The 14,261-nt window shown below is 31.6% G+C and overlaps 1 protein-coding gene across 1 annotated transcript in view; it reads right to left on the bottom strand.

Annotated features, from left to right (window-relative positions):
• The window catches only part of LOC112470954 (O-acetyl-ADP-ribose deacetylase MACROD2-like), a 1,076,828-nt gene that overhangs the window by 996,983 nt on the left and 65,584 nt on the right, over window positions 1–14,261 (bottom strand). Inside the window, exon 3 of the mRNA XM_025039708.1 lies at window positions 11,462–11,569. Coding sequence (XP_024895476.1) covers window positions 11,462–11,569 — 108 coding nt within the window. The remainder of the gene's footprint in view (window positions 1–11,461; window positions 11,570–14,261) is intronic.

Here is a 14,261-nt window from a genome sequence, read left to right on the forward strand (position 1 = left end):
TACACACATAAACCAAGACCTTAACTGAATAAAAAATAAGTCAACTAATACCCAAAAAACTACAAATATATTCAGCCAATAGAACGCAATGAATATCATCTGGATGTTTTTCAACCCACAAGTAGCGGCTCCCCAAAAGTCACAAATAAATAAGAAAAATAACTTTTAGAAATTAAGTTGACCTGGATATGTAACGAATAAAATATACATTTCCTTTACTTAAAATTAGTAGAAGTATACAGCAAAAATTTTTTAATTTTACTAATTTTTTTTTAAAGTAAAAGATCATTGAGAATTCCGAATAAGGTACATATGAGCATTAAACAGCCCCTAGGCTTCATGAAATGTCATTTAACATCATTATAAAGCTCAACTTTTAACTAGATTTACTATAACTGACTTTTGACAAGTCACACGATTATAAGAATTAAACTATGGCAGAGTATATTTGTATTTATTGTTAACTATCAGCAAAATTAAAAACTACTTTCCCATTCACCTTTTCCTAATATAAGCACAGCTGCTTACTCTCTCAGGGTATTGGTTCCCTCCTATACAGTCTCAGTCCAATTGACTCAGTCCACATGGAAAGTAGCTCTGAGAGGACTTAGTCCAAATTCTGAAGCTGCAGATACTTTCAATAAATGTCAAGACTCTCTTTGCAAAGCAAGTGTGCTATAGCTTATATGATGCCTATGGAACTCCACCCTTTTCTAGCCCCAGGTGTGGATTTTGAGATTTTTCTTGCCTAAGGTAACTGCTCAACATTTCAGAAAAACTATGCTTGGTGACCTACAAGAACCAAAGCAACAGTCATTAGACATCCCCAAGTGCTAAGTGCTGTGCTACATGCTAGGTACTACTCTGAAAGTGAAATAAACAGTTCCTCTCTCATTTCAAGGAACTTCAGTGCCCCACCATCTTGAATTTCAGGAACAAAAGCAGTGGCATTGAACTTGAACTAGTGGGTTTCTCAGTTGAGAAACATTCAGCCCTCCAATCTACCCTAACCCACCCAATGCCTCCTGGCTACCGCCACCAAGTTACTTGTACCTTATAATAACACTGAAATATTATAGGTAAAATCTTGCTTTCTATTCCAGAAGGTAACACCAAAAGCTATGTACCCTATCTTCAAAGAAATGGAAATTAAAACAACAGTGAAGTATAATTCAAAGGAAAAGATTAAAAATAAAATTCATCAAACTTAGTATTGAAGTTTAGAAAAATACAAACTCTTATAACTTGAGAGATATAAATTAATTTAACCCTTCCGTAAAGCTATTTGGTTACATCCATCAAAAGTTCAAAAATGTTCATACTTCCATAGTTTTAATTCAAGGAATTTATTCCAAGGGGGTAATAAAAGATTTTTGCCAAAATTTATCTGTTAGAATGTTTGTCTCAGCATGTTTATAACAGTAAAAAATGTGAAACAATCAAAATTTATAACAATGAGGGAATAGTTAAATAAGTATTCATGGGTATGATTGACTATCATGCAACTATTAAAAATGACATTAAAATGATCACAATATTAAAAAAATAAGCAGTAGTTTGTAAAAATCAAAATTCATATATGAAAAGAACCTGAAGCATAAACACTGATTTTAAACAATAATGTGTGTATTTGGGAACATTATGGATAATGTTTTGTTCTTCTTTGTATTTCATATTTTCCCTATTTTAAATATTAAAAAGTATATTCCTTTTGTAAGAAGAGCCCCAATAAATCTTTTAAAATATTTTTAATCCGGTTCACCAGTATGTGGGACAAACAAAATATAAATGTCCCTAAGTGCATTAAAAAATTCTCACAAAGGGAAAAAAAAAAATCTCTGAAAACAAATACCCAAGCAGCTGCTACTACTTTCCCCCTTCTTCCTTTTTTTCTTTTTTTTTTTTACTTTTAGTCTTTTAAAGTCTCTTGAGTACTTTGAAATAGTACTGTGGTACTATTTAACTCCAAGGGATATTCTCTTAAAAGTAGTAACAGCAGGGGTCAAAAATAGAAGATAAAAATTCAGAAGGGAATTTCTTTGCAACTATCCATCTCCCTTGGCAATTATTTTCTCTTGAGAATTATCTGCTAAATCTTTGGTAGATTTTAATATTTACTTTGATTCCACAGATTCCTTTAGAAAAATCTGTAAATCAGAAAAACTCAGAAGTGATAGGTCGAAGAACAGAAATATTTTGAAAAATATGTTGAGATACAGCACTAATAAATTGAAAATGATGATTTAACACATCACTGAGCCTCTTTTTCATTTATCCTGTCACTCTACCCTCACAGAAACTCTGTTTTCTATCCTCACACTAGATAAAGGGAAGACACCAAGGTTCTTACAGTTGGAAGTTCACAATTTAAGCTGTAGCAGTGTCAAGAATTCACCTCAAAAAAAAAAGTTCTTCCCCATCCTACACCCACACCTGTCTACTCAAACATATTCCACAGGCTGGCCAAATAACACCTATCCACAGTGGGAATATGAAACTTTCAGCAGGTTCTGGCATAGCAGAGGAGAGAAAGTGATGGGAGAGAATCGTATGCAGTAATTTTTCCCCCTTTGCCTGGCTTAGTTTGAGTGGGTGCTGGGCTGGATTTGCAAAGACGGAAGTAGGAGATGGTTTCTAAACACTATCATCTTATGCTAAGAACTAATGCGCCCAGAAACTTTAACAGTATTATCCCATACGTAATTTGTAGATAATTAGTTATCCCCAATTGTTTAATAGATAGTTACCCCAAATTCAGAGGTCTGAAATTTCAGTAAGTTTATAATAAACACTTGGTTTTAATACTGCCTTACTTAACAGACTCTTAGGTCCCACTGAGTTCTTCAGAAGCAAGAAAAGAATAGATTAAAAGATGGAGGAAATATTTTAAAAAGAAAAAGCAAAAGAAAAAAAAAACCATGAACTTAAGTGTGCAGTCTACATTAAGAAAAAAAGTGCAAAAGCTCAAAGAAATAATGGAAAGAAAAAAAGTTTTATTTTGTCTACTTGCTTAAAAATTTAAAATAATTGTTTCATTGTGGTTAATACTTTAATTTTATTTCAACATTCCTCACAGGATGAACTCTCCAATAAGGACCGAAATGCTTTGTAATTGAGATCTCAGGATTCCTTATAATTAGTAAAATTTAAAAGATATTTAGAACAAAAGCCTAAATCTATCAACTCAAAACTTATAGAATTGTAAATTTATATTTGTTTAGATAACTTACAATCAACCCCTAGATTGTAAATTCAAGAGCTTAGATGATGTCTGTTTTTCTCACTATTTTATCTTTCACATTTAGCATAGTGCTTATCATGTAGTACATACTTAAAATACATTTGTTGAATGAACAAATGATTGGATTATGAAACATTTGACTATAGGCATTTCATTAAAATCAAGAACAAGCAAGAATATCTTACTACAACTAATTTAACATTGTTATTACGTAGTAGCCAATGTGATAAAAAGGGCAGAAAAATCGTGTGTATAACCATATATATGCCTAGAAAACCCAAGGGAATCATCAGCTAAAATTAACATCAGTAATGTGAGCAATTATTAAATTGATAGCTTTTCTATATTACCAAAAATAATCTGATAAAATAAATAATAGAAAAAAATAGAGATCATTCATAACAGCAATAAAATTATAAACTTGCTAGAATAAAACAACTGTGTGAGTCCCATGTGAAGAAAACTATAAAACTTTACTGAAGGATACTGGGGAAAAAAGATTTAAATAAATCTAACAACAAGCACCATTTCTAGATAGGAAGAATCAATATGTTAAGGATGTCAAAACTTCCTGAATAACCTAAATTTCTGATCAATATCACCATTGATATTTCTAGAATTTTGTTTTTCTAGTAATGTTTCTTTCTTTTTTTGAACTCGACAAAATAATTCTAAAATTTACCTGATAGAATAAAAGGATGAGATTAATCAAGAAATATTTTAAAAGGCAGACAAATGGCAGGGATTGGAGGAGGAGTCACACAATCCCAAATTAAAATACATCTGTGAAAGCTACAATAATTTTAAAACATACATCACTATTTCATAACTTCCATGAGCATAAACTCTAGATAGAGTTAAATGTAAATTTAAAAAACTATTTAAAAAGTAGAGAAAAATATAGAGAACTACTTATCTAAACTTTGGATGTGAAAGACCAGTCTAAATTCAATACCAAAGCAAAAAACCAATAAGAAAAAATTGAGAATTCGATGGCAAACCTTCTTAAATGCTTGAAAGGAAACTCATACCATAAACATATTCGAAAAGTAAATGTCAAATTGGAAAGAAATATCAGCAATGTATGTGGCAAAGGTTGCTATTATAAATACATAAGCTTTCCCCCCTCCCAAAAAAAAGACAAATGTCCAATAAAAATCCTGATTAGGAATATGAACATGAAACTTTGAAAATAAAAAACATGCAAATGCCTAATAAATATAAGAAAAAACATTCAATATCACTACTAATAAAAAAATTAGATAACATTAATCACTATTAATTTGGTAGGTTTGATTTCATAATGATGTAACAGTATTAACAAGAATTTGCACCTATATCACCCATGAGAAAGTATAACATTGTAAGAAGCAATGGATATCAAAATCATTTTAAAAAATATTATAGCCTTTTACCTAGTCATTCCTTCTAGTAATATATTTTAAGAAATAATCAGAGGTGCTTTTAAAAATTTTGGCATGAAGATATTCATTACAGCTTTATTTATAAAAATAAAAAATTGGAATAATAATAATTTGAAACCATGGTCTTAACATTTAAGGATGTGGAAAATGAAATCTATATAAGTAGGGATAAAGCAGGTTATAACATAAATATAGCTCATATAGTACTGTTGCAAATTATATATTTTATAGCTCTATACATACATTTTGAAGACTATAAGATAATAAAAACAAGTATTAACAGTGGTTATTTATAGATTAAAATTTGCCATCTTATTTCTTTATATGTATATGTATTTCCCAGTTTTCTCAATAAACATGCATTGTTATATTCAGAAAAAAATGTTATACATTTTTGAATTACCAGTACTATAAGATAGTAAATGAGTCGTATTGATAAAGCATATATCTATTATGTAAAAGAAAATTATTGATATAATCTTATTTTGAATGTGGCTTTAAGACTACACTGCAGGACTTTTTTTTATATCTATGTTCAGCAAAATGACAGGCTTTGAGCGATCTCTCACAAATGTAAATAGACTTTATGAGGTTTTTTTTCCTGACAGTACCTTTTTTTCCAAATGCAGGTCTGAGACTATCATTTCTAAAACAGTTTTCTCTGTTTGGGGTATTTACAAATGAAGATTTGTAGTAGTAATAACAATAATAGTAGTAGTAGCAGTAGTGGTAGTAGTAGTGGTAGTAATAGCAGTTTTATAGTACGATAGTTTATTTGTTCTGAAGTGCTGCTATCTATGAGAGGAAAATGTATTGCATTCATATTTTTATAATCCTAATAAGAATTTTATAATCTCAATAAAACAAACCTACCTCTCATCCTCAGCTATAGGAAAATAGCATTTACATTTTTTACTTTATTATTTCTTCACTTATGTAAGCCTTAAGATGAATTGTTAGCTACAAAATGTTATGAAATTTGATTTGTCATAGTATGTCTTACACATTCATTAAAATATTACTACTTGACCTATGTCATGCACTAGTTTTAAAAACAGTATGGAAAATATTAAGTATTGACATGGATATAGAGCTACTAGATATATACACTGCTAGTAGAACTATAAAGTGGTGCATCCAGTTTGGAAACCACATGGCAGTGTGTGTGTATGTGTATGTTTCTGTGTGTCCTATGATATAGCCAATCCACTCTAATATAGTATAGAACCAACAAAAATAGATATCTATTCACAAACACATACACACACAAATGTGTTAGAATGTGCACTGTAGTACTAACAGACCTAAACTGGAAATTACCTAAATGCCCATCAACAGTAGATTGTATACATAAATTGTGACGTATTCACAAAATGAAATATTATTACTTGATAATGAATGATCATCTGTACATGACAATATAGATCAATGTTACAATCATAAAAGTGAACTAAAAGAAGCAAACAGTAAAGAATATATACTGTATGGTGCCATCTATATAAAATACTAAAACAGGCAAAACTAATCTATGCTACTAGAAATCAGGACAGTGAACACACTATCTTGTATTCACTATAGGGCATTAGGGGATGCCAAAGGTCCTTCCAGGGTACTGATAATGTTCTGCTTTTTGATCTGGATGGAGTTACACAGTTGTGACAATTTATAAAATTCATTGAGCTATACAGTTATATGTGCCTGTTGTATCTATTATTACTCAACAAAATGATAAAATAACAAATATATAATACAGAAATTCAATGAAAAATAAAACTTCAGTGCTTTGCTAGTAGAGATGGAATTTCATATTGAATCAAGTAGTCACTATCAATTCTGTCCTAAAATATTTCTGAAAGTAAATGGACTTATTTTCCCAATGATTTGAATTCTAATTTTAAATATGCCTTATTTTGTTTTTATTGAACAAATACATAAAATTGACATTTGTTTTAAGCAAGTAGAGGTGAATATTTAAAGAAATCCCTATGAAGTAAAATTTCTTCCATCAAACTACCTGATTCACCACATAAATATTCAGATATTCTACATCGACTTTTCTTTTACCCAGCTATTAAATGATTACCCAATCATATGTCATTCTCTCCATTTTTGACACAATTATAGCATTCAATTAATGCAGTAAAAACACTTCATCACTAAACTAAAACAATTCTTTTCCCTTGGCCATTAGCTCATATAAATTAACAACAATGTTGTAGAAAGAGCTTTTATTATAAACCCTCAGAATTGGACAACCTTTCCTGAACACAACTCAGGTAAACAGTATAACAACAGCTAAAGTTGTAGAACATAGGATAAACTCTTTTAGTCAGTCATATGTCTGTATGTGCATAAGACTTGAAAAACATACATAATCACTTTGTGACATACATAGGAAAATTTTTTTTCTGACATTAGAACTAAACAGTATAAATCTGCTACCATTTATTAATGTGTCTATATACTAGGCACTGTATGAATGCTTTGTATACATGATCTCTTTTGGTTTTCATAACAGTCCTGTGAAGCAGGCCCTATTATTATTTCCATTTTACTGATGAACAAACTAAGGCTCAGAAAGGTTAAATAATTTACCAAAGGTAATATGGCCGGGAAATTGAAGAGGCATTTAAACAATGGTTGATCAGACTCCAAGTCTTCTATGATTAACCACGATGTAAATGTATCCATCTTTGGCTTATTGAGGGGATAGGGGTATAAGAATAACTAAAATAAACAAATCAATTCTACTTACTTTCCACTGTAAAAAATCCTTTTTATGGTATATTGAATTAATCTTTAGCCAAAGCCAACCCAATAGAGTTGGAAAGTTAACTTTTTCATTACACAGTCCATAATTCACAAATAAATAAAAATCATATCTCCCACAAATTATTTTTCAGCAATATTGTACAAGTGAAATTGTCTCTAACAATACAATACTGAACTATAAATTAGATTGATGTATTCTCCCCCAAGCTCTAGCAAAGACCAAGACTCTTTGACCAATAGGCTTAGTACAAAATAATACAAGGACCTAGTCAGCAAAGAGATCATCCATATAGGATGACCTGTACATACAAAAATCTGTACATTCATCTTTATAGCAACTCTATTGGTTATAGCAAAGTACTGAAGAGAACTCAAATGTCCTTCAGTGGGTGGATGGTTGAATAAACTTTGGTATATCCATGCAATGGACTATTACTCAGAAAAAGGAACGAACTATTGACACATGTAACAATCTGAATAGATCTCAATGGCTGTAGGTTTAGTGAAAAAAATCAATCTCAAAAGTTTACATGCTATTCCATTTATATAACATTCTTAAAATGATAAAACCATAGAGATGAAGAATAGAAAGGGAGCAGAGAGGTGGGTGACACTACAAAGGGATAACATGAGAGAGTTCTTTGATGATAATGGAACAGTTCTGCATCTTTATTGAGGTAGTAGTTACATGAATCTATACATGAGATATAACTGCACAAAACTACACACACACAAACAAATGCAAGTTGAAATGGTTAAAACTCAATAAGGTCTATAATCTAGTTAATAGTAATGTGCCAATGTCAATTTCCTGGTTTCGATACTGCATTATATTAAAATGTCACCTTTAAGGAAGGCTTACATAGGTGAAGGGTAGAAAGGACTCTGCACTATTTTTGCAATTTCCTATAATTATTTCAACATAAAAAGTTTAGAAAAAAATGGCCCTATGTACGAGAACCTGAATTTGAACCTGGGTTTGCCTGACTCTAAAACTTGTGCTACTGTCCTGTATCCCATACTGCCTACAAAATCTGTTTTATTAAAATATATCAAATATGCATGATTTCCTACACAGAAGAATATAATATATAGGAGGCTCATTGTGGGTCACATTTAAAGAAATCCAAGGAAATTCAAAAAAGATTTTATTAAGAAAAAATTAAGATATTAAATCATTTCATTCATGGCAACTAAGTCCAGGCATTCCAATGTAATAATATGGACATGGAAAGAGAACTTTAGAAATCTGGTAGAAAGTGATGACTGGGTTGCTTTGGTGCCTTGACTGGAGGCACTGCCTGCCTCTCATTCTCCTCTCACTAGAGGCAGCTCCGGAGTTTCCTGCCATGTTGGCTTGTTCAACTCAAAGGTTAACAGCTGTTCCTCTCCTTACACACCATGCAAATAAACTGCACAGCAGAAAGCTGTAAATAGTTATTACACTGTATATTTGGCATCTCTGTTCTATCTATCCAGGAACTTCCTGACGATGATGTCCTTGGAAGATACAGAACATGGCCAAATTGTAATCATCTCAGCCAGAGAAGTGAGGTAAAGGTGCCAAATAGTTTTTGGGAGTGGGTAAAATTTGCCATCTGCCTTCAAATTGATTCATCAAACGCTTTTACACTATGTGGCAGCTATAAAAAAAATCACACATATAGGTAAGGACAAATAATCAAAATAGTGATGGAATGTTTTCATGTTAGTGATATTTTCCTGTTTCACACCATTTTATTTCAATAAAAGGTACCACTAAAACTTTTTTTATTTTTCTTTATAGATGAAATCAATCATTTTTAAAATCAGAGCTAAACTGATTCACTGTGTCAAATCCCCAGTGCTGAATGTGCTTTGGGTCAGAGGTGCTACAAATTCAATTGCATGTAGTTCAATTTAACAAATATATAATATCAAGTGTTTACTAAGAATATGAGAGCAAGCCATTGCTTTGGGAGATCATATAAAAAATGAAAAGACACCAGTCTGTAGCCTCAAGAAAGAGATAAACAAGTATACATTTGTTTATGTATACTTGTTAAGAGATATACAAGTATACAAGTTTTCAGTTATTTAAGAAGAAAATATATGTCATCTTTTGTTCCATAGGGCAAAACTAAGATCAATGGCTAAAAGTTACAAGAATATACAAGAAGTTTGGTAGTATATATATAAGAGCTTTTAATTTTTTCTAAATTAAAGCTCACATGTTTATAGAATATAGGGTATAATAAATCATTGACAATTTAATAATTAAAGTGATATCTGTACTGGAGAAAAGTTCATGAGACTCTTTCCAAGTGCCTGTCTTCTCCAGAGGCCCCACAGATAAGAGAAAACCATCTTGATACCAGGCCACAAATGAATAGTCCATAGAGACTAGATATGAGAGACTTGTAGCCTGTGAGGTGATCTGAAGATGGAATTCTATCTAAAAGGAGTGATTCATATTGTGTGGACATTAAATGACCCAGATAGATCTTCTCACAAAGGGTTTTACTTTGTAGAGAGGTAGCAGAGGAGAAAGGAAGTTACAGAGGCTATCAGAAGAAAGAGAAAAACTGAGCTCTCGTTATGGCAAAGCAGATACAGTACAAAGCAACTGATAGCCAATTCTGAGGGAGGAACAAGCTTACTAGGCTTCCAGACTTCCTGCTAAGTTGCCAGAACTATGCTATGTCATGAACAATGTTCCACTTCTCCAAGGGACCCTTTTGTTTGCCTACCAAAGTGTGTTCCTACTATCCTGTGCGAATTTAGTCATCACTAGGAGGAACCTTAAAACAAAGTTCAACTTTACCTGAATGCTATACCCCTGGAAAACAAACATTCAAGAAATTAACCCCACCTTTTGTATTCAGGAAACAACTTACTGCAAAGAACCACTCTTCTCCATATGGCTTTGATAAAATTCACAGGTCACCCCTTGTAACCTATAACAAGGCCAGCTCAGAGACCCTCCAAATTCCTGACTCATAGATAATTAGCAGAACTATTTGTCTCCATTGACCATTCTGGTTGGTCAATGCCTGGACTCGATCAAATTTTAGTCAGGCTTCTCTCTTCTCCAAGCACCTGAGCTTTGGCTCATCCTTGAGAATGGAAGGTGAACAACCAAACCCTCCTTAATGACCTGTCTCAAGAATCAACTGACCTCAGGGAAAAACATTCCCTGATCAATTGTCCGGTCATACTACCCAATCTTCTTATTACTCCACACCCAATTCTTTCTAGCCTGTTTACACCCCTCAATAAAAGAAAAGCCCTATCTGCTTGAGGTTTGAGATGCTTATAGATCTCATGGTTTAACTGGTTCTTCTTATTGCAATAGTCTTCCACTACTTACTGTGATAGTCTTCTTCTGTTTATTGAAATGGTGTTTTTGAATAAAGCCAACATTTATTTTTATAGAATCACAACTCTTATATATTTCTTGATATACAGCCACATAATAAAATATATAGGAGATTCAGACCACCATAAATAACATTATTTTCCCAATGTTCAAACATAAAAATTACTTAATTGTAAAAATAATTAAAATTAAGTATTTTATAACCAATATGAAAAGTTGAAACCAAACAACTGAGATATGGAAATCACAGAAAATATTTCTTTATATTTTACTTTGTCCGGTATAGTTTAATCATCTCTTTCAACCTATTCTAAAGAAAAAAGCTTGTCTTTATGTTGGCTAACTGTTAACTCAAGCATAAAAATACAATAACACAGCTGCTAAACTTCTTTCTGAAGAATTTTCTGCAACAATCTGTCACTTTCCAGTGGCCTAGTATTCTAGTCTCAACTTAGCATGGATACTATGTAGAGTTAGCACATTAACTGGGGCACATACACAAAATAAATCTTCAATGTTTCTAATCAAGAAGGGAAATAGATAAAACATTTCTATGTCAGGATGGATATCTTCCTCTAAAATACTTATATTCTCATTTATGAAAAATATTTTTAAATAATAAATATTCATATAATAATTACATCACAAAAAAAATCAACTACTCACCCGCATTGACTATAGCATCTACCTCTAGCAATGTGATGTCACCTCTATAGAGAGAAACTTTTTCATTCAAACTTTTCTTCACCTGTGATGTTTCCTGAGTATTTTCTTCTGTAATAAAAAAAGCAATATATATTAATAGTAATATTCTTAATTAATAAAGACAATTTTGATACAAAAGCCAATATGAGTCATACTGTGATATATTAGACAGTGGAAATAATGTGTAATTACCAGTGTATTCTCTACACTGTGTATGCCTCAATACAAATGTAGTATCACATATGTAATAGGCTTTCAATAAATTTAGTCGTTATATTGGTCAACAAAAAGTTTGATGTTTATTATTATTATTATTATTATTATTATTATTATTATAAAAAATCAATTTTAAAATAAAATTATGTACCACTAGTTTCACAAGGGGTTGGGGAAAAGTGCAAACACCAAGACAAAATAAATTTTTACCGTGAATGAGCTTATTTCTATTTTGTTCCAGTTACTTAAAATGCATCCTTGAAAAGAATATTTACTCAGAACAAAAAAATTTAGGTTCAGCTCTTTGCTATTTCTAAGTAACAAACTGTCTGTCCCTCAGAATGAAATAGATCGAATATTTTTAAATGTGTGAAACTACTCCTTTCTTAACAAATCGTATTAACCTTTCACTCTAGAGGGCGCCTCAAGATTTAAAAGAGAAATAGCTCTGTCCTGCACACAACAGCTAGCAACTGGTATAAATAAAAGAAGCCAAAACATGACATTCTAAAAACTGACATTTTAAATGTTTTAGAGCAAACAATAAGAAGCCAAAACATGACATTCTAAAAACTGACATTTTAAATGTTTTAGAGCAAACAATACTATAACTTGAATGTTCATTTAACAAATAGTAATGTTAAGACATATTAAACAACACTGTATGAAATTAATGTTTTAAAATATACTAAATTGCTATGCTTAAAAAGCTTTTTAATATACCTCTAGGAAAGCTGATTTATGAACTCAAATTTTTTAAAGTATTTATGATCTGTGAAAATCTTTCAGTGAGGAAAACAATGCTATTAATTCACTATGACACTGTCCAATAAGCATGCAATTTTGAGATATCTGGAAGAATCAGAGGTAATAAGTTAAAAGTCACTAAATTGTCTTAGTGCCCCAATAGCCAAAGGAAATCTTTATTTTTTGTAAAACATATTTGTTGTTGTTATTGTTGTTGTCCCATATCAGCAAAAGAGATTGAATTCTTTGTACACTTACCAAGCTGTCAGACTGGCCCAACTACAAAGACTTTGAGCCAGATCTTGAATTCCACATCCAATCAATTTCTATTCTTAATACTTTTACCAAACTAGAAAATCCTGATTTCCAATTAAAGATTGTTGGATGACAAAAAATATTTGATGGTTTTCTCAAAAAATTGTGGATATTTGGACTATTTTAACCTAAAAATTATAAAGATTCCTCACTGATGATGAGTTTCAGAACTCTATCATGCATTAAATTGATAAGCATATCACAAATGAAAGCAGACGGTTTCATTGTTTCAACTTGGGAAGTAGAGTTAATGGATTCCTAATCCAACTCTGGTTGCATTTAGTTCTAAAAAATATTTCTTCATTTTTCTTCATGAAGCATTATGTATGCAATATTGCATTTGGAGTAATATGATTCTTAAACATATATGACAATAAATCATGTTATTTCTCCAAAAGTAAAGAAATTATTAAATATAGTATTGGGAAGCATCAAAGTTTAAACCATTTATATCACAGTTCAGATTTCTTAAAAGAATTCCTAATCTCTCATCTGCAAATTTAAAAAATGGGGTATCTTGAGCCTAATATGAAGGTTTGAACAGTTCAACGTATTAAATAAATATGCTGCTGTGACATGTCAGTCAGAAAGTTACTCAAAATGGTCTTATTAGAATTATCAGCATTGTGAAAAAATATTTTTATCTTTCTCATTTTAAAAGTTCACATGAACATCTTTTTTCCTCATAGTCAGATTTATACTTGCTGCCCAATTCCTCACGTGATTTATCAAAAAGGCAGAAATATACTCAAAAGCTATAGTTGATAATATTAATTATCAGCTCTTTCCTTCAATAAACAAAAATCAAATGGCATATTTTTGATCATCACTGTTCTCTGTAAATATAACAATGTAAATTACCACTAGGGGCCACTTCTTTTATTTGAATAGCAATGCACTGCCTTCCTTTTCACACAACTGTGTTCTATTAGCCCTGATCCCAATGTATCTTTCCATATCCTGAGTCTTCAGTACTAAGTAGGACAAAAAACTGTCAAATATCATTCCTTCACGGATATTCTATATGTACATGAAGCACCAATTTACATTTTGTATATAATTGGCTTTATCCAACTGCAAGTTGAAATATTTGTCATTGTGCAGGTATGATAGTAATTGTTCTTCCAGATTTGTGATATTGATACTGTCCCCGCCCGCTCCCCACCTCAAAAAAAAACAGAGCCAGATAGTAAAGTAGTAAAACAGATTTTATTCAAAAATGACTGCATTAGGGATAAAGAGACTTCAGTATAGAACTGGGCTCAATTGCCAGTACAGCATGGACAAGTGGGGATTCACAGCCAAGGAGCAGAGTGGGGATCCATGGGAGAAAAATTACGAAGAGTAAACATTGGGGGTGGTAGGAAATTCTGGTTAAGCAGTCTTAGGATGCTTGCTGACAGCAGGCCAGGGTAATCACGATATAACCTGGGGTATGAGGGGGAGATGGAATTTGATTGGATATTAGGGTGATTAGATATCA

Source organism: Pteropus alecto, unplaced genomic scaffold (assembly GCF_000325575.1).
Source record: "Pteropus alecto unplaced genomic scaffold, ASM32557v1 scaffold45, whole genome shotgun sequence".
Taxonomy (NCBI): Eukaryota; Metazoa; Chordata; class Mammalia; order Chiroptera; family Pteropodidae; genus Pteropus; species Pteropus alecto.